The 20,217-nt window shown below is 40.7% G+C and overlaps 2 protein-coding genes across 12 annotated transcripts in view; both read left to right on the forward strand.

Annotated features, from left to right (window-relative positions):
* MYO5A (myosin VA) overlaps window positions 1–5,079 on the forward strand; it is a 94,563-nt gene extending 89,484 nt beyond the window's left edge. For all 11 annotated transcript variants that reach the window (XM_042875870.1, XM_042875874.1, XM_042875877.1 and 8 more), the window contains 2 exons: window positions 773–853; window positions 1,713–5,079. In XM_042875870.1, coding sequence (XP_042731804.1) covers window positions 773–853; window positions 1,713–1,865 — 234 coding nt within the window. In that variant the 3' untranslated portion in view covers window positions 1,866–5,079. The remainder of the gene's footprint in view (window positions 1–772; window positions 854–1,712) is intronic.
* Window positions 5,080–5,827: 748 nt separating this feature from the next.
* MYO5C (myosin VC) overlaps window positions 5,828–20,217 on the forward strand; it is a 30,862-nt gene continuing 16,472 nt past the window's right edge. The window contains exons 1-21 of the mRNA XM_042876173.1: window positions 5,828–5,895; window positions 7,216–7,326; window positions 7,986–8,151; window positions 8,477–8,621; window positions 9,096–9,252; window positions 9,783–9,926; window positions 10,797–10,878; window positions 11,441–11,548; window positions 12,099–12,205; window positions 12,734–12,999; window positions 13,518–13,599; window positions 13,842–13,982; window positions 14,247–14,372; window positions 14,578–14,661; window positions 15,432–15,566; window positions 15,890–15,987; window positions 17,415–17,501; window positions 17,588–17,699; window positions 18,376–18,587; window positions 19,207–19,372; window positions 19,745–19,891. Of these exons, the coding sequence (XP_042732107.1) occupies window positions 5,869–5,895; window positions 7,216–7,326; window positions 7,986–8,151; window positions 8,477–8,621; window positions 9,096–9,252; window positions 9,783–9,926; window positions 10,797–10,878; window positions 11,441–11,548; window positions 12,099–12,205; window positions 12,734–12,999; window positions 13,518–13,599; window positions 13,842–13,982; window positions 14,247–14,372; window positions 14,578–14,661; window positions 15,432–15,566; window positions 15,890–15,987; window positions 17,415–17,501; window positions 17,588–17,699; window positions 18,376–18,587; window positions 19,207–19,372; window positions 19,745–19,891 (2,703 nt within the window). The 5' untranslated portion in view covers window positions 5,828–5,868. The remainder of the gene's footprint in view (window positions 5,896–7,215; window positions 7,327–7,985; window positions 8,152–8,476; window positions 8,622–9,095; window positions 9,253–9,782; window positions 9,927–10,796; window positions 10,879–11,440; window positions 11,549–12,098; window positions 12,206–12,733; window positions 13,000–13,517; window positions 13,600–13,841; window positions 13,983–14,246; window positions 14,373–14,577; window positions 14,662–15,431; window positions 15,567–15,889; window positions 15,988–17,414; window positions 17,502–17,587; window positions 17,700–18,375; window positions 18,588–19,206; window positions 19,373–19,744; window positions 19,892–20,217) is intronic.

Raw genomic sequence — 20,217 nt, forward strand, 5'->3', positions numbered from 1 at the left:
TTTAACTGTGCAATGTATGCTTAGAATTTTTATGGTAGTAACAGGATCCAAGCATCTTTGGTTATTACTGAACATTCTTATCAGAAAAATAAACAAATTTCTGTTTCTTTCATAGTGGTGTCAGCAGTAGCAGTGACATTGGCACAGCTGTTTTGATTTAGTAATGCACTGATTTAGTTCTGAACTGAAAGAAGGTATAATTCCATGTGCCTCAAGTGTTTTCATTCTGTTGAAAAGATTTGTTTGTTTTTTGAACAGAAAAAATGTAGAAGACCAAAGAAATGATTGATTTGTTTATGTAAGTTTTAGATGTTTAATTCATTACTATTCAAAGGCACTGTGTTGCAGTTTGGTCTTCCAGTGACTGTAGCCCTGCTTTCAGAGCAATTGCTCACTCCCTTGAAAACACTGAGGCCATAAGACTCTCTTGAATGGAAGCTACAGAAAGCCATAGGGAGTCAAAGCTAGGAGGAGAAGTGCAGTGTGTTTCCAGGGCATGTAGGAATGCAGTGAGCTATTTATCATCTGACTTTGCCACAGTTTGGTATTTTCCCTATGCATGGAAGAATTGGGGTTTCTACCTCCAAGGAACACGTGTTCTAAGGGTGCAGGTTTAAAAATAACTTTGAATAGATAGTGACATTTTGTATGAATCAATGAAACAAACAAAAATAAATGATTTAAATTTTAAAAATAGCTCATGTATAAAGTGTGTCAGTAACTGTAGACTTACTGATAGAATGAAACTGAGGATGGTTGTTCTTCTTCACAGATTGTGAAAGTACTGAATCTGTATACTCCAGTGAATGAATTTGAAGAGAGAGTCTTGGTATCATTTATACGTACAATACAGGTATGGCTGTATCTTTCCACTAAACATCTTCTGGCTGTTTCTAAGAAACCTTTAAATGATCCTAACAGATTGTGTCCTGAAGCTTTTTAGGCTGATTAGTCATTTCTTTTTCTATGCTGAAAAAGCAATGTTAGCCTTAAAATCTTAAGTAGTCACAATGCACTGCCTCCAGACTTGGAAAGGAATGGTAGTTTTTCCCTCAGTGTGTATGAGATTTCCAGAAGGTGAGAGGTTTTTGTGGTTACCTATCTGTGTATATGCAAACGCATTTAAATACCCACTTTTCAAATGATAACATTTGCAAATGCAAATTTACTTCTGTCAGACCTGTGTCTGCAAGAGAATTTCCAAATGCTTTGAAAAGTGAGGCCTATGTACATTCCAGAGCTCTTCATTTTGTCCCTTTTAATTTTGTGTATATTTATGAAAACAAAGAATTCCCAAAACTCCAAAATAAAAAAGCAAGTAGAGCAAAAGAAACGAAACAATGATCTTTCTGGTTTGTTGTAAATCTAGTTGCATTGCTAGCATGATAAGGGAAAATGAGAAGGTAGAACTGAGGCAAAACTGTAATTCTCCTCAGTGAAAAGATGTGGTTATCAGCTAGCGCCTCAGTTTTCCCTTTTGCAAGGAATCAAAATATCTTCAGACTGTATTATAAGGGAAAGATATGCAAAATTAACGCCAAAATTAACCATATTTTAATCATTTAATTGTTACAAGTGTTGCAGATGACCACAGTGTATGTGTCTGTATACCCACACATCTGTGCACGCAGATGGAGTAACACCTCACCACAAGATGATGGTTATCAACAAAGGGGCTAAATGCTAACACAATCCCTTTCTTATCTTTACAGCTGCGTCTGAGAGACAGGAAGGACTCTCCTCAACTGCTCATGGATGCTAAACACATCTTTCCTGTTACTTTTCCATTTAATCCATCCTCCCTGGCATTAGAAACCATCCAGATCCCAGCCAGTTTGGGGCTGGGCTTCATATCGCGTGTCTGATCCCAAGGATGTTCTGTCAGTGTTAGATGGAGAATTGTTTGCCTGATATCGTTACCCATTAAAATGTAGGGAGCCACTGAAAACACATTTTTGAACAAACAGTCTCTATATGCTCAGATTTGTTGTAAAGGTAGCTGGGAAACTACGCAGCAGCACCACAGATTGAAGGCTGGTAGAAAGATGTGCATTTGTGTTCAGTCACTGCACGTACGAGGACATTACTGCTTCATATGTTTCCAGAAATGGAAATTGGGTTTGGACAAAAATTGTGTCTTCAGCTGTTTAGAGACATTTTTAGATCTTTAGTAACATATTTAAATAGTGTAAATTAAACTCCATGTATAACCTTCTCATGGGCAGGGACCAATGGGGACGGTGCCAGTCCTCACATGGTAGACGTAAAAGTAAGGCATTTTGTAGTAGAATATGCAGTTACCTGGGAGCCTGTTACTTTTAATTTGTAAAAACTGGAATGGAGAAGCAAAAACTTGCAATATATAAAATGATTTCTTAAACCACTTATTTATGTCAGTTTGACATAAATTCTAGTGATAAGTCTTATAGCTTACTGTATGCTATAACATAGATGTTCATTTGTTAGTAATGTGGTTTACCAAGCATATTAAATTGCTGCTGCATATTGAATTCTTTTAAATGTATGACAGTATCATGCTAGGCACTAAAAATAAGATACTTCATTTTTGGTTGTCAACCTTATTTACAGTCCAATGCAGTCTGTTATTCTAACTGGATTTTTGCAGATGTTATCAAATATCACCTGTAAAGGAAAATGGTAACTAAGCACAAGTAGTACACTGGAAATTACATGTTTAGAGGTTGTTGGGGTTTTTTTGCTTTGCTTTTTTTTTTTTTTAAGTAGTTATCTGAGAATACAGAATCTTGAAGCAGATTATCAGAAATGAGTCATGATTTTTGTATTTATTTAGATTTTGTAGCACATCCAATGTTTTTCTTTGTAGACCCCAGAGATGACAGTGTGTATTTTCAGTATAACGTATTTTGTTGCCACCTCTAAAAAAAACAGAAACCTTAAGAATATGTATGTATGTTTTCCTTCATATTTGTATTTGAGAGGAAAAGCTAACAGAAAGCTTCTGTGGAGGTGCAGGACTCGTTCCTTGGAAGGTTGGCCAGCAGAGGCGCAAAGTACGTTTTGACTCTGATGCTGTCACTGACTGCCATTGGTGCTGATTTAATGGTTGGAGATCCAGAGTGCGTAATGAGAAACAGAGTTAACTGGGATCTCACACATCCAATCGGCAGGGTTTTCTGTCTCACACTCCTTGGATGTGTTACAGAATTCACATTTCACAATGTGCAACTCCGTGAGGTTCCAACCCTGAACTTACAACGTGCCCTTTGTGGTGTGCGGCTCAAATACACGTGGGGAAAAATGAGACACATTACTCTGTTGCATTGTGCAATATTTTTTATCTATTATAACAATTAGCAACTTTGCATTGAAAATATTGAGGAATAGTCCAGAGGTACACTATTAGTGTGTTTGGTACTTAGTGTCTGCCTGCAAACTCACAGAATAAAGACTGCTTCCAGGCAGACAGAAACGTTTCAGCCGTGTTTGACCTGGGAGGCAGACATACTGCTGATGCAGCTGCTAAATGGGGCACAAAGGCAGCCTGAACTTTGGCAGTCTCATCTAAAGATGCTCAGGTTGTCTTAGTTTCAGAGGCGTAAAACCCATGCTGTGTTTGATGGGCCATGCCAACGTTTGCACGAACTGAATATTTCATTGCACAGATATTTGGAATGATCCTTGCTGACGTTTTCAGTTGTCTTTCCACGCATGGTACACCAAACACTTTTTTTTTTAATATTACTTGATTTCTGAACTACATCTGCTGCTGAGTGGCTCCAAGTAAGATCTAATGTACTAACAGTGGGGTATGGTGGCTTTCAGACTTTAGGGTACTGTACTTGAGAGAATGTAATGGGAAGGCCTTCACATCCAAGGTAGGGAGGACAATATATCAGAACATGCTGACCTACACAATTTTCTCCTTATTGGAAAGCATAGAGATTGGCATTACAGTATGCTCATACTGTCTATCAGGAAACGTATCCACTACGTAAGCATTGGTGTATTAAAACGTATGCCTAACTGTATTTTTGTTGATTTCTAAAGTTTGTTTACCTGTAAAAAGCCTTACTGTATCTGTTTCCTTAAGAAAGTAGTGGTTAGTAATTTATAGATGTTATCCTTGAACTCAGTGGTTTGACTGGTATTACTTTTATATCACGTTAAAAGTAGATGCTGCTCAACATGTTTGGAAGGAAACTACTTTGGGGTTGTAAAAGATGTGTAATTGGTAAATCATCTACTATTTTACCTGGCAGTATTTTACACGCACTTTTCAGAAGTAAAATTTTAGTGTCAGTGTATAATGTAACTTTCACCTTAGGACTAACATCTCTTTAACCATTGAACAGGATGCAGAGTTATTTGAACAACTATTTTTTTTCCTTTGAATCACGGTTATGTTCTTTTCATGTGGACATATCTTTTATATTTTAATTTATTATCTATTGCTATAGTAGATTCTATTGGATGCTGGAAAAAAACAATTCTCAAAGAGCCCTTAGAATGATATAGAGTTATTCTAGAGATTTTGCACAATTACCTCATTCTGTTTGGTGTACCTTTCTTCCAGTGATCGTTTTATTCGATGCTTAGCACACGGTCTTCTATCCAAATTGTGAAAATTGTTTCTCAGACTTCAATCTGGGATGGAACACGAAAGTGCTTAAGTCCATTAAATGTGAATAATCTGTTCTACTTATCAGGACAACAAAGTGGGATCAATCTCAGCGTTGAAAAGTGGGCTGATGAGCAGTAACATCTGTTCCTAACTCGGAAACACCAGCATTTGCAATAGGAAGGTCTCTGATTTAAACTGAACGCATTTCAAATACCATACAAGTACTAGGAGTAAACACGTTGGTTTTTTTTTTTAAGATGCCCAGACTTCACCTGGTAAATCAAAGCCTTGAAACACAGATTTTCACTCAATACCACTACAGTACATAGATGAAACCAAAACCTTGTCAGAATGACCAGAGCTCTGATCTGTCGTAGTGTCCGATGTTGTACTTAGTAAATGTATGCATCATAAAAGCTGTAGCCTAATAGCTATCACTGGAAAACGTCCAAATAAAAATACAGCTGTAAGATTTACTGTGGTCGTGGGGTGTTTGTTTGTTTATTCATTCAGGTCTGTTTGTTTGTTTCTGAGCAGGTGGCTGTCAGGCTTTTGGCTGAGCTGTGCCCTGGTCTGGTATTAAATGGGGAGGTTGGTGGCCCTGCATGTGGCAGCGGGGTTGGAGATTCACGATCCTTGAGGTCCCTTCCAACCCCGGCCACTCTGTGACTGCTCGGTACTCAGCTCTTGCTGGGGGTTGCAGCTGTGCCTCCTGCCGGCTGCCCGGAGCTCCCGGAGAGCCTTCACGGAGGAGAGGCAGCAATCATCAGCCCAAACCAAGTGCTGTACTTATTCAAATCCTCCTCCTCGTAAATAATATTTGCATACACTACCTGTATACGAACCTATTCGTTCTATTTTCTAATCCTAGAGTAATCCTTGGTGGCGTTTTATAGCGAGCTGATTCTTGTTCTCCTTCGTTTTCCTTATTCCGGAGGGGCGGGCTGCTGTGCGGGCATTCCTCCTCAGCTCCTCAAGCTCTACTCCAGGAGCCCTCGAGGCACAGCGCCCGCACGTCATCACCGAGCTTACCCGTTCCCCCTGAAATCACACACCTGCGTTCCCCGTGCCGCCCAACACACACGCGTTTAAGGATGCCTTAACACACGGCGACCGCTGCGGGAGCTATCGGTGAGCCCGAGCTCGGCCAGGTGAGCGGCGTGGCAGCCTCGGGGCGCGCTCCTCCCCGGGGCAGGGCGGGGATCTGGACGGCGCGGCCCGGGGCGGGCGGAGGAGCGGTCGGCCGTCCCGGTAAAGCTGCGCCCATGGCGCTGGCCGAGCTGTACACACAGGTGAGCGGGGCACTGCGAGGGGGGGGGGCGGCGCGAGGGGGGGGGGCGGCCCCGGGGGGGGGGGCGGCCCGAGAGCAGCTGCCGGGGGCTGCTCGTGCAGCCATGTCAGGTAGCGATAAAGTTGGCCGAAGCGGAGGCGGAGCCGCTTTGGGTCCCCGCGCGGTGCCGGGGGACGCCGCTTCTCCTTCTCGCTGCTTCAGCATGTGTTTTCTGAGCGTGGCTGTACGGGTTTGGGGGTTAATCTAGCGCCCTTCCTCCTTAGCGCGGCTGGGGCAGCGCTTCCCACTTTTCACGTCGTCGGCGGCGCAGCGTTGTGGGGTGGAGCTGTTTGCTTAACTCCGAATAACAAACAAGGAGCGAAATCGCAGCCCCGTCGACCTCCTCTCTCCTATCGCCCATCCGGGTGCCGTCCCAGCCCCGCTTTGCCTTTCGCTGTGCCGCGCGAGCCCCGCTGCGGACGGCCGTGCCGGGGGAGCGAGGCGGTGCGGGAATGCAGCGTTTACCTGCGGGGCAGCGCCGCGCTGCCTGTTTGCCAATGGAGGCTCCTGCCTCCACCGCGGGGCGGTTCCCGATGGATCGGTGCTGCTCTGACCTGCTTGTCGTCGTCGGCTGTGACCCGCTGCGGTCCTTTGGCTGACTCGTAAACGTGCCCTGTTCTGCTGAGGGTCTTTGGTTCCGATGTTCTTGATGCGTGAAATGGCAGCAAAGAATTCTGTGTAACAGCTGTGGATAGGTACGTATGTGCCTTTAAAAGTCAGGACTGTGCAGGAATGACGCAGAGATCAGCTTGTCCATCAGTAAGCACCTCTCCTTTGAAGACCAGCTGAGGGAGCCGGGTTTGTTCAGCCGTGTTCAGCGACCCCATATCGGCCTTCCAGTACTTAAAGGGAGCTTGTAGGCAGGAGGGAAATGAACTTTTTACACGGGTAGATAGTGGTGGGATAAGGGGAAATGGATTTAAACTAAAAGGGGGGAGATTTGGGTTACATGTTCCAGGGAAAGTTTTCAGTGAGAGGTGGTGAGTTGGTGGCACAGGCTGTGAGTGCCCCATCCCTGGAGATGTAGATGCCAAACAGGAGTAGAATGAGTACCTGTGAGATTGACTCTGTTCTCTCACTCTCTGTTTTCTCTTTTCTCTTTCACAAAGAATAAGTAAAGCACAGCGGTATACCCCAGTGAAACGGTCAGAACAAAGAGTGATCCCACAGAGTCCTGGCGTCCATGGCACCATTTAGGCTGCTCTTGCTCGAGAACTGCCTTTTTGTAGTCTGATGCTACAGCAATAGCTGAGCTGGCTGCTGTCTTGTTTTTCTCTTTCAGTACAACAGGGTTTGGATTCCCGATAGCGAAGAAGTCTGGCAGTCTGCAGAAATCACAAAAGACTACAAAGCAGGAGACCGTTTTCTCCATGTACAATTAGAAGATGGAACTGTAAGGAGAGCAGCCTTAATTGCTGTGGGATTTGCTGTGTAGAAACATAGGGTGCACCAGGTCTATATGAATTGTTCCTACTTCCCTTTGTGCCAGCTATGCAGCGACCAGAATTTAATCATTCAGAAAGCTGTACTGCAAATATCTATTGCCTAAAAATATCTGCAGTCCTGCTGCCTCTGTCACATTAGTATATAAGACTGATAGTGAAGTAGAAAGATGACTTTGGAAACAAGTAAAAACTCATTCTTGAAGTAAATCAGAAGAGCAAGGCAAGAATAATTCATCTCACAGAGGCAGCTGCTGACTTTCTTTCCCCTAAAGTTATTGCTTTATGGAAGAACTCTTACTTTTGGTCTCTGTGTCCTGTACTGATGTAGTATTTTGAAATAGGACATCTGTATTTCTGCACTGCTGTTCTGTAAGCCCAAATATTAAAGAAAAGTGGTGTGCGTTTTTAATAATAAAAAAAATAACAAAATCACCGTCTTACTTTCATGACCCTCTGCACCTTATGTTCAGTGAGATGTATGGAACTGATGGAAGAAAAGATCAGACAGTGCTCCATCAACCCTGTACCTACATGTAGAGATACCAGATCCATTTGTACGTAAGCAAGCGATGAATGTTGTGCCATTTCCAGTCCTTTCTGCTTGCAGGAGCTCAATTACCCTGTTGATCCATCTGCTTTGCCACCTCTGAGAAATCCTGACATCCTTGTTGGTGAAAACGACCTGACAGCACTCAGCTACCTCCACGAACCTGCTGTTCTGCACAATCTTAAAGTCCGTTTCGTGGAGTCTCGGCTCATCTACACCTACAGTGGTAAGCAAAGTCAACTGCAAGGCTTAAAAAAGCACAGTAATATTGGCTTACCTGACCTACTGGGTGGCAGCCCAGCTCCACAGGTTGGAACTGCGTGGTCTTTAAGGTTCCCTCCAACCCAAATCATTCTATGATTAGTTTGCAGTATGATGCGAGTAGCGTTTTCCTCAAGTGCCTTTTAATTCGTTCAGTGGAGATTTGTATGGGTGTGCAGTCGTTTGTTGATCAGAATATTATACTGGGTTTAGAAAATATTGTAATCATTGCTACCACTTTTCACTGCACTAATCTGTGTTTTCCTTTTGTTTTGTACACTTGGTTGCAGGAATAATTTTGGTTGCAATAAATCCCTACAAGCAGTTGCCAATATATGGAGATGCTATTATCCACGCGTATAGTGGGCAAAACATGGGGGACATGGATCCTCATATATTTGCTGTGGCAGAAGAGGCATACAAGCAAATGGCAAGGTTCAGTGTGCTGTTTTACTTCTATAGATAACACTTAGTTAATTGTAATTTGGGTTAACTGTATGTGTGCCATTGGCTATTGTGAATATCTCTGAATGCGTAACTTAACTAAACTAGAGAAGGAATAATTCCTCCACCAGCTGCAGAACTTTGGAGTTGGAACTAAATGATCTTTGAGGTCCCTTCCAATGCAGGCAATTCCATGATTCTTTGATTTCTATAACTTGGAACCATTTTCATTGCTGACAAGGGCCAAAATTGTCATAGCTGTGTGAGTAGCAGTGACATTGGCCTAGAGATTACAGCCAAAGAGGTGTGAAACAGAGGAGCAGATGAAAGGTGGAACTCGTATGAGTTGACCACAGTTGTGTTTTCATACCTTTGTTTCATATGTTTAACTCTTTCATATATTTGCATATATTTACATGCATTTTAGACACTTCTGCTTTAAACTCTCTGATTATTTGGTTTTAGAAATAGCAAGAATCAATCTATTATAGTCAGTGGAGAATCGGGAGCTGGAAAGACTGTGTCTGCAAGATACACTATGAGGTACTTTGCCACCGTGAGTAAGTCAAGCAGCAATGCACATGTGGAGGATAAAGTTTTGGCATCCAATCCGATAACCGAGGTAAACTTCAGAGAGCAGCTGTCAAATCTGTACTTATTGAGGAGAGGATTCCAAGAGCTGCTCAGCATCTCTGTTTGAAATCACGGGGGCTCTTTAGTAGCTGACTTAGATATCTACGTTAGAAATTGAGCCTTTGAATGTTCCTGATGGGAAGAGATGGTTGGGCCAGGAGCACTGATGTTCTGCCCAATTTGCCAGCAGCCCTCTGCAGGCACTGGGATGCAAAAGTTTGATCTGACCACATCCTGTTAAATAGATGATAGCACAAAAATATTGAACAACTTGTTTTTATTAGTTGGAGTAGAAAATGGCTCAAGTGGGGGGATATGTTTCTAATTCTCTATCTTTACATACCATTATATTCTTTGAGACTTATTTTCAAACTTGGGCCGTAAAACCCAAATCTCACGGCCGAATGCTGGGACTGATTCTTGAGGATTTTAGCAACTTGCGGTCGGGTCACATTTTGAGAAATTTATTTTAATGAAATGGATGGGTAAAACAGACTGTGCAAGTTGATAATTTTGTAGGCTGTTGGCAATGCAAAAACCACACGGAATGATAACAGCAGTCGGTTTGGAAAATACACTGAAATCAGTTTTGATCCAAGTTACCGAATCATTGGAGCCAACATGAGGACGTACCTGCTGGAGAAATCCAGAGTTGTCTTCCAGGTGGGCAAAATGAGGAGACTCAGTGTCAATGTAGCTACTAATCTTTTGGCTCTGCTGGTTTCATATAGAAAATATGAAAAGATAAAATAGATATGTGAAGTTTTACGTAGTATGTCTAATAAGCACATGATTTCTTTTTTCATAGGAGCTAACCTCGTTTAAGGCAGGAAGGTGATTTGTTCCGTATGCTTCCTTATGCTGAGTGGAGGACATATTTCAGGAGCAATTCCCTGTGGCAGTGCCAGAAGTATTTGCAGATTCTCTGAATTTCAGTCACGATAATGGCATGTGCCAGTTGTGTCTGGAAAGAGGCAGAGTTCGTGGAGCACAGCGATTCTGTGGTCAAAGCTGGCTGAAAATTTATAAGGCCAGGGCTTATCATGTGTGACCCATTGCAGTGTCAGAGCACAATCAGGATAATCTACTCAGGAAAGCATTAATTTTATGAAGCTGCCTTTGTGACATTTTAGCAGTATTTTAGTAGTACTGTAGCTTTTAAGTACTATGAAAAATCCTTCTTTGAATCTTCTCCCTGAATGGTGGTTCACAGCGTTCTGTGAATGGCTGCGGGGCAGTGCTGCAGCTGGACTAAGCTGCTCTTCCTGGTGTTTTCAGTTCTTATTAGTAGGAGGTTTTTCAGGCAGAAGGAATCGTATTAACAGCTCAGCAAATGGTAATGGAAAAATAGTATACTTGAATGTATCGCTTTCAGAACTCTTGCTGAAGTCGAAAGTGTGATATTTGAATTTGGGGCAATTGCTTTGCTTTGTGTTGTGGTTGTATTTAGCCTTCTTGTATTGCCATCGTTTTACAGCGGTTCAGTATCGAATGTTTTTCTTCTGTAATGCTTTGTTTTGTTTTCATTTGCAGTCAGAGAATGAGAGAAATTACCATATATTTTATCAGCTCTGCGCATCTGCTATGCAACCTGAATTCAAGCATCTTAAGTTGGGTAGGTCTCAGGAAAATGAGCTCCTCTCCCCCTTTGCAGTGTATTATATCAAAAACTGCATTTTCCAAAGCTAGCACTTCAAGTGCTTTGTATCATAAATCTCACAGACTTACATCTAGATGCAGCTAGTAAGTCTGCTTGTATTAAACGTGGTAGCAGATCACTTGGAACTTGAATGCTGCGTTATCAAGTGCCTTTGAAAATATTGTTCTAGTATTTTTTGTGGTGGCAGGTGCTATTATGACAATGTGGGGGCTTGATTCATTTACCCGGGGAGAAGCTTTAATGCCACCTGGGAGAATGAAATGTTGGCTATACGCTTCATCTTCACGTCTTCGTTCCTGTTTGCTTGTTGGATCAACTACTGAGATTGCTAGGAATTAGGAATGCTAGTTTGTGTCAATTAAACTGAGTTGTGCACATGGATTTCTCTCCAAAGAAGGGGACCTCCAGCTCACTGCATCGGATAGCACTGTCAATTTTCTAGTGTTACAAGCCTTTAACAAGTGGCTTTCCCTAGTCTTGAATTTTCCAGCATTATGAGTTTTGCTTTTACCTCTAGGAAGCGCGGAAGAATTTCACTACACGAGAATGGGTGGCAGTACAACTATTGAAGGAGTTGATGACAGAGCAAATATGATTGAGACTCAGAAGACATTTGCCTTACTGGGTAACCTCTTGAGGATACCTACTCTCTATATATACATTCTTTTTCTGAAATGAACAAAGGTGGATTATATCTCACATGTTAATATTTTTTGTCATTATTACTAATTTTTTCCCCCTTAATAGCCTGTCCTTTACACTGTTAGCCTGCTTAAAAAAAAAACTAGGCAAGTACAAGTGACTGCTAGCCATTTGGTATTCATTGTTAATCATCAAAAGCACTAAGGGCTGAGGTCTGCTTGGCCACTGAGCTAACATACTGCAAAAGAAATAGAAATAGAAGCTTCCTTAGCACTAACGTGGCTTATGTGAAGACCATATGAGACTAGCTGGCACTGGTAGGCATACAGGAATTTATGTCTAATCTCTTACTGAATCAGACAGGCTGAACCAAAGCTTTTCACAGAGTCTGCAGGGATGCTATATAACTACTGGTTACACAACAAAGCAAGTAATCCAGCATTGTGCTATTTTAATTCATTCTACTGTATTTGAATATTTAAAATAATCAGGAATTGATTTTTTTTTTTTTTTTTTTTTTTTTTTTTTTTTAGGTCTGAAAGAGGATTTTCAGATGGATGTTTTTAAAACGCTGGCAGCAATCCTGCACTTAGGCAACTTGGAAATAACAGCAGTTGGAGATGAGAGGTCATCCGTCAATGTAAGGAATTAACTCACTGAGATACTAGCGTTTTCTTTTCTACTCTGTGCCAAAAGGCCTTTAGCAATGTTTTTCTCAATTCTGGGGCTCAGAGCGGCATTAGATCTGGTATACTGAACTTGGGAGATTTATCTATCTTTGTGTACAAAGTGAGTATTCGTGTGATACCTACTTCTACCTTGCTGTTGCTGATAGAGCCTTTGGGGACTACTTGCAGGGTAAAGGAAACAACATTGTCACAACAGCTTGGAGTGTGTTTCAGCAGACTATGCTAACCAAAAAGGAATGGCATCTAAACATAGAGTAACTTATTCTTGCAATGTCTGTGTCCAGTGCACCTCGTCCAGCCTAAGGTTTTATTTCCTATGTCATTAGCTCCATCCACTGTCACTTGGTTTAACGCTTCTCAGTGTTTTGCCAGGCTAAGTGAACAGAAAAGAAAACCTGTATCTTGATGTCAGTAGTGCCAGGATTTCCCTGTTTAGACAACGTTTAAGGCATTAAATGTAATATTTGTTATCTTTATAGCTGGAAGACAATCATCTCAATATATTCTGTGAGCTTCTGGAATTAAACAGTGACAAAATGGCACAGTGGTTGTGCCACCGAAAGATTATCACTACTTCAGAGACTGTAATAAAGCCAATGACAAAACCTCAGGCTCTTAATGCAAGGGATGCTTTGGCAAAGAAGATCTACTCTCATTTGTTTGACTTTATTGTGGAAAGAATTAATCAAGCTTTGCAGTTCTCTGGCAAGCAACATACTTTTATTGGTGTTCTGGATATTTATGGGTAAGAATGTTTCTGGAAACAAGTTTATTAGATTAGTTAAGCTTCTGTAAAGTCAGAATCCTTCTATAATCCTTCTATAACTTGAACACAGTTCATTTTCCATGGGGTTGTGGGCACTTCTTAATTTGTGCTGCTAATAAATCCGCAGTGTTTCATCTACTAAAAGATAGCAGTCGAGTTCTTTTGCATCCACAGTAATAGGAATGTTCAGCAAATACAGATATTAGCATCTCACATGAGTGAGGTTAAAATTTAAATTTTGATTTAATTCTTTGAGGTTTAACTCTGGATTTTTATTTTTTTTTAGCTCTGTCATCTTCAATAACATTATGTTCTAGGGAAATCTTGAAATCCCTTAGCAGCCTTCATTAAGATTATGGCTATTACATTTTCGTAGAATGATTAGATTGGTTCTGAACTCTTACCAGATTATTGCAATCTGTATTTGAATCTGAAGGCTTTTTGTTTTCAATACAATTGCATTGCTTTGTCTTTTTTTTTTTTTTTTGACATCTCAGCTTTGAAACATTTGATGTGAACAGTTTTGAACAATTTTGCATCAATTATGCCAATGAAAAACTACAGCAGCAGTTTAACCTGGTATGTTCATATGTTCATTTATTTTTACCTTTTTTTTTTTTTTTGTATTATCGTGTTATTGTTCATTGTCTTATTTTGCTTCAGTTTTGAGATTATCAGTTGCATTTACCATTTGGATATTTGTATTTGAGCAATGGCTATTTCTGCATAACGACTATCCAGTAATAAGGAAAAAAAAGAGGTATTTTATATATTGTTTCCTTAATTCTAACCTTATGTTTTCATAATTTTCATATATCTAGCATGTCTTTAAACTTGAACAAGAAGAATATATGAAGGAAGATATCCCGTGGACTTTAATAGATTTCTATGACAACCAACCTGTCATTGACCTTATTGAAGCTAAAATGGGAATTTTAGAGCTTTTGGATGAAGAGTGCTTGGTAATGTGAAAATGATTGCATTTATGAACTCATATAAGAATTACAAAACAACATGAACGTTTGTCCTCTGTTTGGTGACTTTAGTTGTATGCTAAGAGCCCAGCAGAAGGTTCTTAGCTAGAAGCTGACTCAGCAGCTCAGTTTCTTTACCATGTGGTCAGTGGGGCACTAGAGCAGTTTAAGCAGAAATGCACTGGGATCCCATTGCTTGGAAAACTCTTTGGACTGAACTTTGTAAATGTATCTCCCTTCTCTTTTTTACAGTTGCCCCATGGAACAGATGAGAACTGGCTTCAAAAGCTATATAATAATTTTGTCAACAAAAACACGCTCTTTGAAAAGCCGAGGATGTCAAACACGTCTTTCATCATTCAACACTTTGCTGATAAGGTAAACTGTAAAGAGACCAGCTTTATTACACCCTGCTTCTAGCAGAATCTCGTGCAGAAAAGGAACTACTTTGCAGCGGAAATATTAACCGCACCTTTTTGAAACTGCTGGGTAATCTTCCTTTAGTGCTTGTTGCTGTTCATTTACTGGTAATGCCACCGTGTTCATGTGTTGCTGGTGTTCATGATTTCATGCCTTTGCACAGGTAGAATATAAGTGTGAAGGATTTCTGGAAAAAAACAGGGATACGGTGTATGAAGTTTTGATGGAAATTTTGAAAGAGAGCAAGGTTTGTGTTCAATCAGTCATGATTAATTTTCTGTGTATGTGAAGTCAGCAGAATTAATTCAGATCTGATTTTAAGATCTGTACTAAGGATAGGATATATGCTCTTCATAGGTTGGGTCGATTAATTTACATCTTAATTTGTAATGAATATTCTTCAGATGCATATATTGAACATCAAAATCACAATCATTTGCTAGTTACATTACTTTGGGTTTGTATTATCTTCCCCTGGATAGCGTTTTGGAATCCTTGAAACTGAACAGTTCACTAAACTGCAGGGTTTTGTTTTCATAGTCTCTGCATGGCTTTGATAGGTGGCTTAGCATTAACAGCTGCCTTCGTTTGTTTTTCAGAAGGGATTAAGGAAATGCCAGGGCAGAGAAAACCTCACCTGTCTCATGTGGGCTTGTCTCTTCCCACCTGCTTGCAGGCCCTGCTCCTTTCATGTTCTAGATTTGCTATTAAGAAATTAACTTAATCTGACTAAAACTCATATTCGTAATTTAAATTTGACTTTAAATTTAAAATTGACTAAAATTCATATTCTTAATTTGAATTAAATAGTGTGAGGATAAAAGCTTTCATATGTTTAATTCTTAGTTTCTGTTCAAGTTTGCTTACTTTGAAATGGCCTTTGCAGGCATGCTTCACAGTTGTCAGGTTCTATCTGTGAAGTGCATAGGCGCTCCGTAGCAGGTTTAGGATTGTTGCAGTGTTTCTTTGATTGCTCTTGCTTTGTGGCTCAATGTGATTCTTTTACCATGCTTCTAGTTTCATCTGTGTGCAAGCTTTTTTCAAGACAATCCAGCACCCATTTCGCCTTTCAGTTCAACTATAAGCATCAAATCTGCAAGACCTGTCCTCAAGTCACCCAACAAGCAGCTCCGGATGACAGTTGGCAGTAAGGTACTGTGTGTACAATGCTGCTCTGTGATGCTCCTACTTTCAGGGTAGTCTGAGACTAAGTACTGTATTCTGCTGTTCATTGGGAAGCATCTGATTTCCAGTACAAAACTCAGTGACAGTGCTGTTCTCTGAGTACGAGTTTAATTTCAAAGTAGGAGACAATTGGGTGCAATAGGACATAAAGTTTCTCGTGTTTGAGATTGAAACCCTAAGAAAATCTCTCGGTGCCCATCCAAAACCTAGCAAAGAATTAAAGAACTTAAGATTAGACTTACTGAGCTGTAAACATCTCAGCAGCAAAACTGTTGTCTGATCTTTTCTAGTTTCGGAGTTCTTTGTCTCTACTCATGGAGACTCTTAACGCAACCACCCCTCACTACGTGCGATGCATAAAGCCAAACGATGAGAAGCAGCCTTTTGAGTAAGTGTGGTGCTTGCTGAGCGTTTGTCTTGTCTTTAAAATGGAAGTACTTTTGTGTTTCACATTAGCTACCTGTTGTTGAGCAGCTTCGTGTAGAGAATGTATTTTGCCTTTCAAGATAGCTCAAGTAAAAAGGATGTATTCTTACAAAAATAGAGTAATTCAGTAATTATTATTGATATCTTAGGAATAACTTATTATGCTGAAGATTTTCTAGTCAGATATTGTGTATTTATCGTAATGTTTGGGGTGAAAATACAGTATTCTGTATGCTTAGGCTTGCTCTTGGCTGCAGCGGTATGGATTACTACCCAGTCATATTTGGAGAGTAACAGCCACTGCGATTTTTTGAGTTTCCCTTTTGTCCACAGAAATATTTATAAGTCAGAGAAGGTCTGAGCAGCACCGAACGTAACTTTGGCCTTTTCACGCACGTTTATTTTACTTTAATGTTATAATACAGTCTTGCACGCTAGATAGCTGTGTTTGCATAACTCCTGTGTTCAACCTGATAACCACTAACTGTAAGTGGGAGCTGACCTTGCTGCGGCTGTTGGTTTCTGTGGGCGAACACAAACTAGCTCTCTAGTTTCAGGTGTACAACTTCTAGTTGGAATGTAACGTGCTGACAAGTGAAATACCTGCCATGTATATTCTACATATCTGAGCAGGAAGGAAGAGACCAAGTTTGTGTGTTTCTAAATTAATTTTTAGTAAGATAAGCTCATTTTCATGGAATTGGACAAAATCTCTCTGTGAAAAATACCTGATGTGTGTCACAGTTTCACTGTGCCTGTACTGAAACCTGATTGTTTTGTGTAATAGCAATAAGATGGAAAATAGCTTGGATAACATAAAGCTATGTCTGAATTAGACTAAAAAAGCATGGAAAGAACAGTGCCACTAACTGTGAGTCACAGAAATCTCTTTGATGATAATGGATTGATTCTGTAGCACAGTGCTTTGTGCACCTTGGTCCAGAGTTGGAAATGCTCTTTCCATGCCTTTTGTTGTCAATCTTGAACCAAGATCTATATACACCAATCTTATCTATAATTGGTGTGCTGATGAGTACATAGAGAGGGTTACTTCCCAATAGACTGCTGAGGAAATTTATTTTTCTGTGTATGTTCTGCACCTCGGCATGATCCTTTGCCTCCTGGTGATGGGAACAGTCATGCTTAACATAGAAAGGAAAAGGACTTATCATGAGACAGAAATAAGGACATTCTTCCCTCTTTTTTGAGGAAGAAAACTTAAATACTCCCTCTTAAGCCCTGAAAAAAGCAAACAGGTAAGATACCGTACAAAACACAGGGAGCCCTTTGTCCTATGAGCAGAAATAGAAATCCAGTTAGTAGAATTGTTACAGTTATTACAGTGTGCCAAGCCTAGCATGAATATAAAGTATAACTCTGCTTTTTTAGGTTTGACTCAAAAAGGGTGGCTCAGCAGCTGCGAGCATGTGGTGTTTTGGAAACCATTCGAATTAGTGCACAGAGCTATCCGTCCAGGTAGGGATTGACAGCAGGTCTCCATATCTCAAAAAAATGTATTTCATTTTTAAAAGAATTGCATTTGCTAACTTTCAATTTTTCAGATGGACTTACATTGAGTTTTTCAGCCGCTACAGCATCCTTATGACACAGCAGGAGCTCTCTTTCAACGATAAGAAACAGATATGCAAGATTGTTTTGCAGCGGCTTATCCAGGTTGGTGCACATTGCACTGATCCATTGCACTGATACATATGCACTGATCCATTGTGTGTTATATACCATCTGTTATTAATGAAAAGGCCCTTTTCCCAAGAGTAGTATCCTACTCCTGAAGTAGGAAAGATAACATTTCCCTTATTGCTGTCTTTCCTGGTTTAGTTTGTCAAACATAGGCTTGTAAGTCAGTAACCTGTTGTTGTGATGCTGAGTCATGACGTGTTCAGAGGCAGATGATTTCACCTCTGTGTGCTTTGTGTGCTCACTTGTCAGAGAGCCTGACTTTAAAAGTTATTTCTTCTGTGAGTTTTTGCTCTCACAGTTCACTGATTCAAGACTAAACGTGTGCTATAGGGTAGTGTTGAGCTCAAGGAACTGCATTCAGTCAAAGGACGTTGCTTTCATGGTGATAAATCCATGATCCTCCTTTTAATCTGAGGCCATTGGAGTCTGAGTTTGGATATTTAGATATTTTGTATTCTGTTTCTTTCCTGTGTATTGGATTTCTCCCCTTGCCACATAGCCTGTCTATAGTGAAAACAGAGAAGATATGCTTATTTGGCAAGATGGTGTCATTTCAGAATGGGTTGGCTAAAGTGACGCTTCATAAAAGGAACAGAGCGTCTTGCCTAGAAAAATAAAAACGCAGTAAATCTACTGTGTTATTTTTCAGGATCCTAACCAGTATCAGTTTGGGAGAACGAAAATTTTCTTCAGAGCAGGACAAGTTGCTTACTTAGAGAAACTGCGCTCAGACAAACTGAGACACGCCTGCATCGTGATCCAGAAGAGCGTTCGGGGCTGGCTGCAGCGCCGCAGGTTCCTGCGCATGAAGCAGGCGGCCGTCACCATCCAGCAGTACTGCCGTGGGCAGCGCGCCGTGCGGTATGCGCTTCTGCCTGATCAGTTCACTTGTTGTTCGGGTGCTCCTGAAGGGGTCTGGAAAGTCAAACTTAGCAAAAGTGCCCAGCGTGAATTTGGAAGTGTGGTTTTTATGTAAAAAATAACTTGTCCGAATTGTGGGCTTTTTTTTTTTTTTTTTTTTCTCGTGATTGTAATTATCTTGAAAATGTTCATTTGTTTGGCTGGTTTGAAGAAAGTATTATGGCGGACTCCAGATGTCTCTCAGATTCCTGAGAGGCCTTTTCCATCCAGCCAGGAAACGGCAGCAGTCATTCACAGAGCAGGTGGAGGAGTAAGATAGCTGTATCTAGGCTTTGAAATGTTCAGGAGGGCAGCGTGAGAATAATGGCTAATGAGAAAAGGTAGGAAAGGTTGTGAGTTGCTCCCCCTCCTTGGCACGGCTTCACTTTTGTTATTCTAGACTAGTTCCACTAGTTTCCGTAAGTAAGATTGATGCTTCTGTTTCGCTAAAAGGAAATAGTCCTACGTGGTGTTCATTGTCAACCAAACTGTTTTCGTGTGTGTAATTTGTCTGACTGAGGGAAATAAGCATAAAACATCTCATTTGGCCTAAGTAAACATTTTTGTCTTTTGAATTAAGGCAAGCCATAACTGCACAAGCTCTGAAGCAAACATGGGCAGCTATAATTATTCAGAAATACTGCCGAGGTTACCTCGTCCGTAAGCTTTGCCAGCTCATCCAGGTGGCTGCTGTAACAATCCAGGCTTATACCAGAGGATTTCTAGCAAGGAAGAAATACCGGAAGGTACAGCCTATTGCAAAACTCAATTTCAGTAACTGGAAACAGCAATTACTCCACAAGAAAAATGGAGACAAAGGCAGTGATGCCTGTTACTTTTCCTTGCATGTGTTATTCTTCTACTTATTTCTGTACATGTATTGTAATAACACTGACACGCAGTAGCTCAGATCTAAATCTCCTAGCTGTTAAATTGTCTGATTTGTACTTGATGCAGATCACTTAGTGTGATGTGCAGTTGTTCAGGTATGTGTACAGTCTGAATACCTTGCTATGTTGGTACTTCTGAGAGCACGGAGATGCAGATAGCTTCACGGATAACTGATGTCAGTTGAGCCACAGATAGTTACAGGCAGATGTTCCTGCTTTCTTCCAAAGATGCTTGAAGAACACAAGGCTGTGATCCTTCAGAAATACGCCCGTGCGTGGCTCGCCAGGCGCAGGTTTCAGAACATCCGGCGGTTTGTACTGAACATCCAGCTTTCGTACAGAGTTCAGCGGCTGCAGAAGAAGATAGAAGAACAGGTGAGGGTCGTCAGTCACTTTATGATTTGTACTAATTTTACAATAAATATTGTATCAGTTTTATTCTGAGCTCTCGTGTTGACTGAGGGCTTATGTGAATTACAGTATCAATAGTTTATTTGACAAGACAGAATTTATATGAAGAATTTATACGAATCCTTGGTGACCTGTATTCTTCCTATATCCAACGTAAGAAGAATCTTCTGGGATTTCCTTGTATTTTTGAGGCATGCGTTATGAGATTTTGGGTTAGCTGTGCTAATGAGAAGAGTTAACCTTCTTTAATGTTTCATAACAAATGTCCAATCTCTGCCTGAGGTTATTTG

This window comes from Lagopus leucura, unplaced genomic scaffold, assembly GCF_019238085.1.
Source record: "Lagopus leucura isolate 7727_CA_CO unplaced genomic scaffold, USGS_WTPT01 Super-Scaffold_100015, whole genome shotgun sequence".
Classification (NCBI taxonomy): domain Eukaryota; kingdom Metazoa; phylum Chordata; class Aves; order Galliformes; family Phasianidae; genus Lagopus; species Lagopus leucura.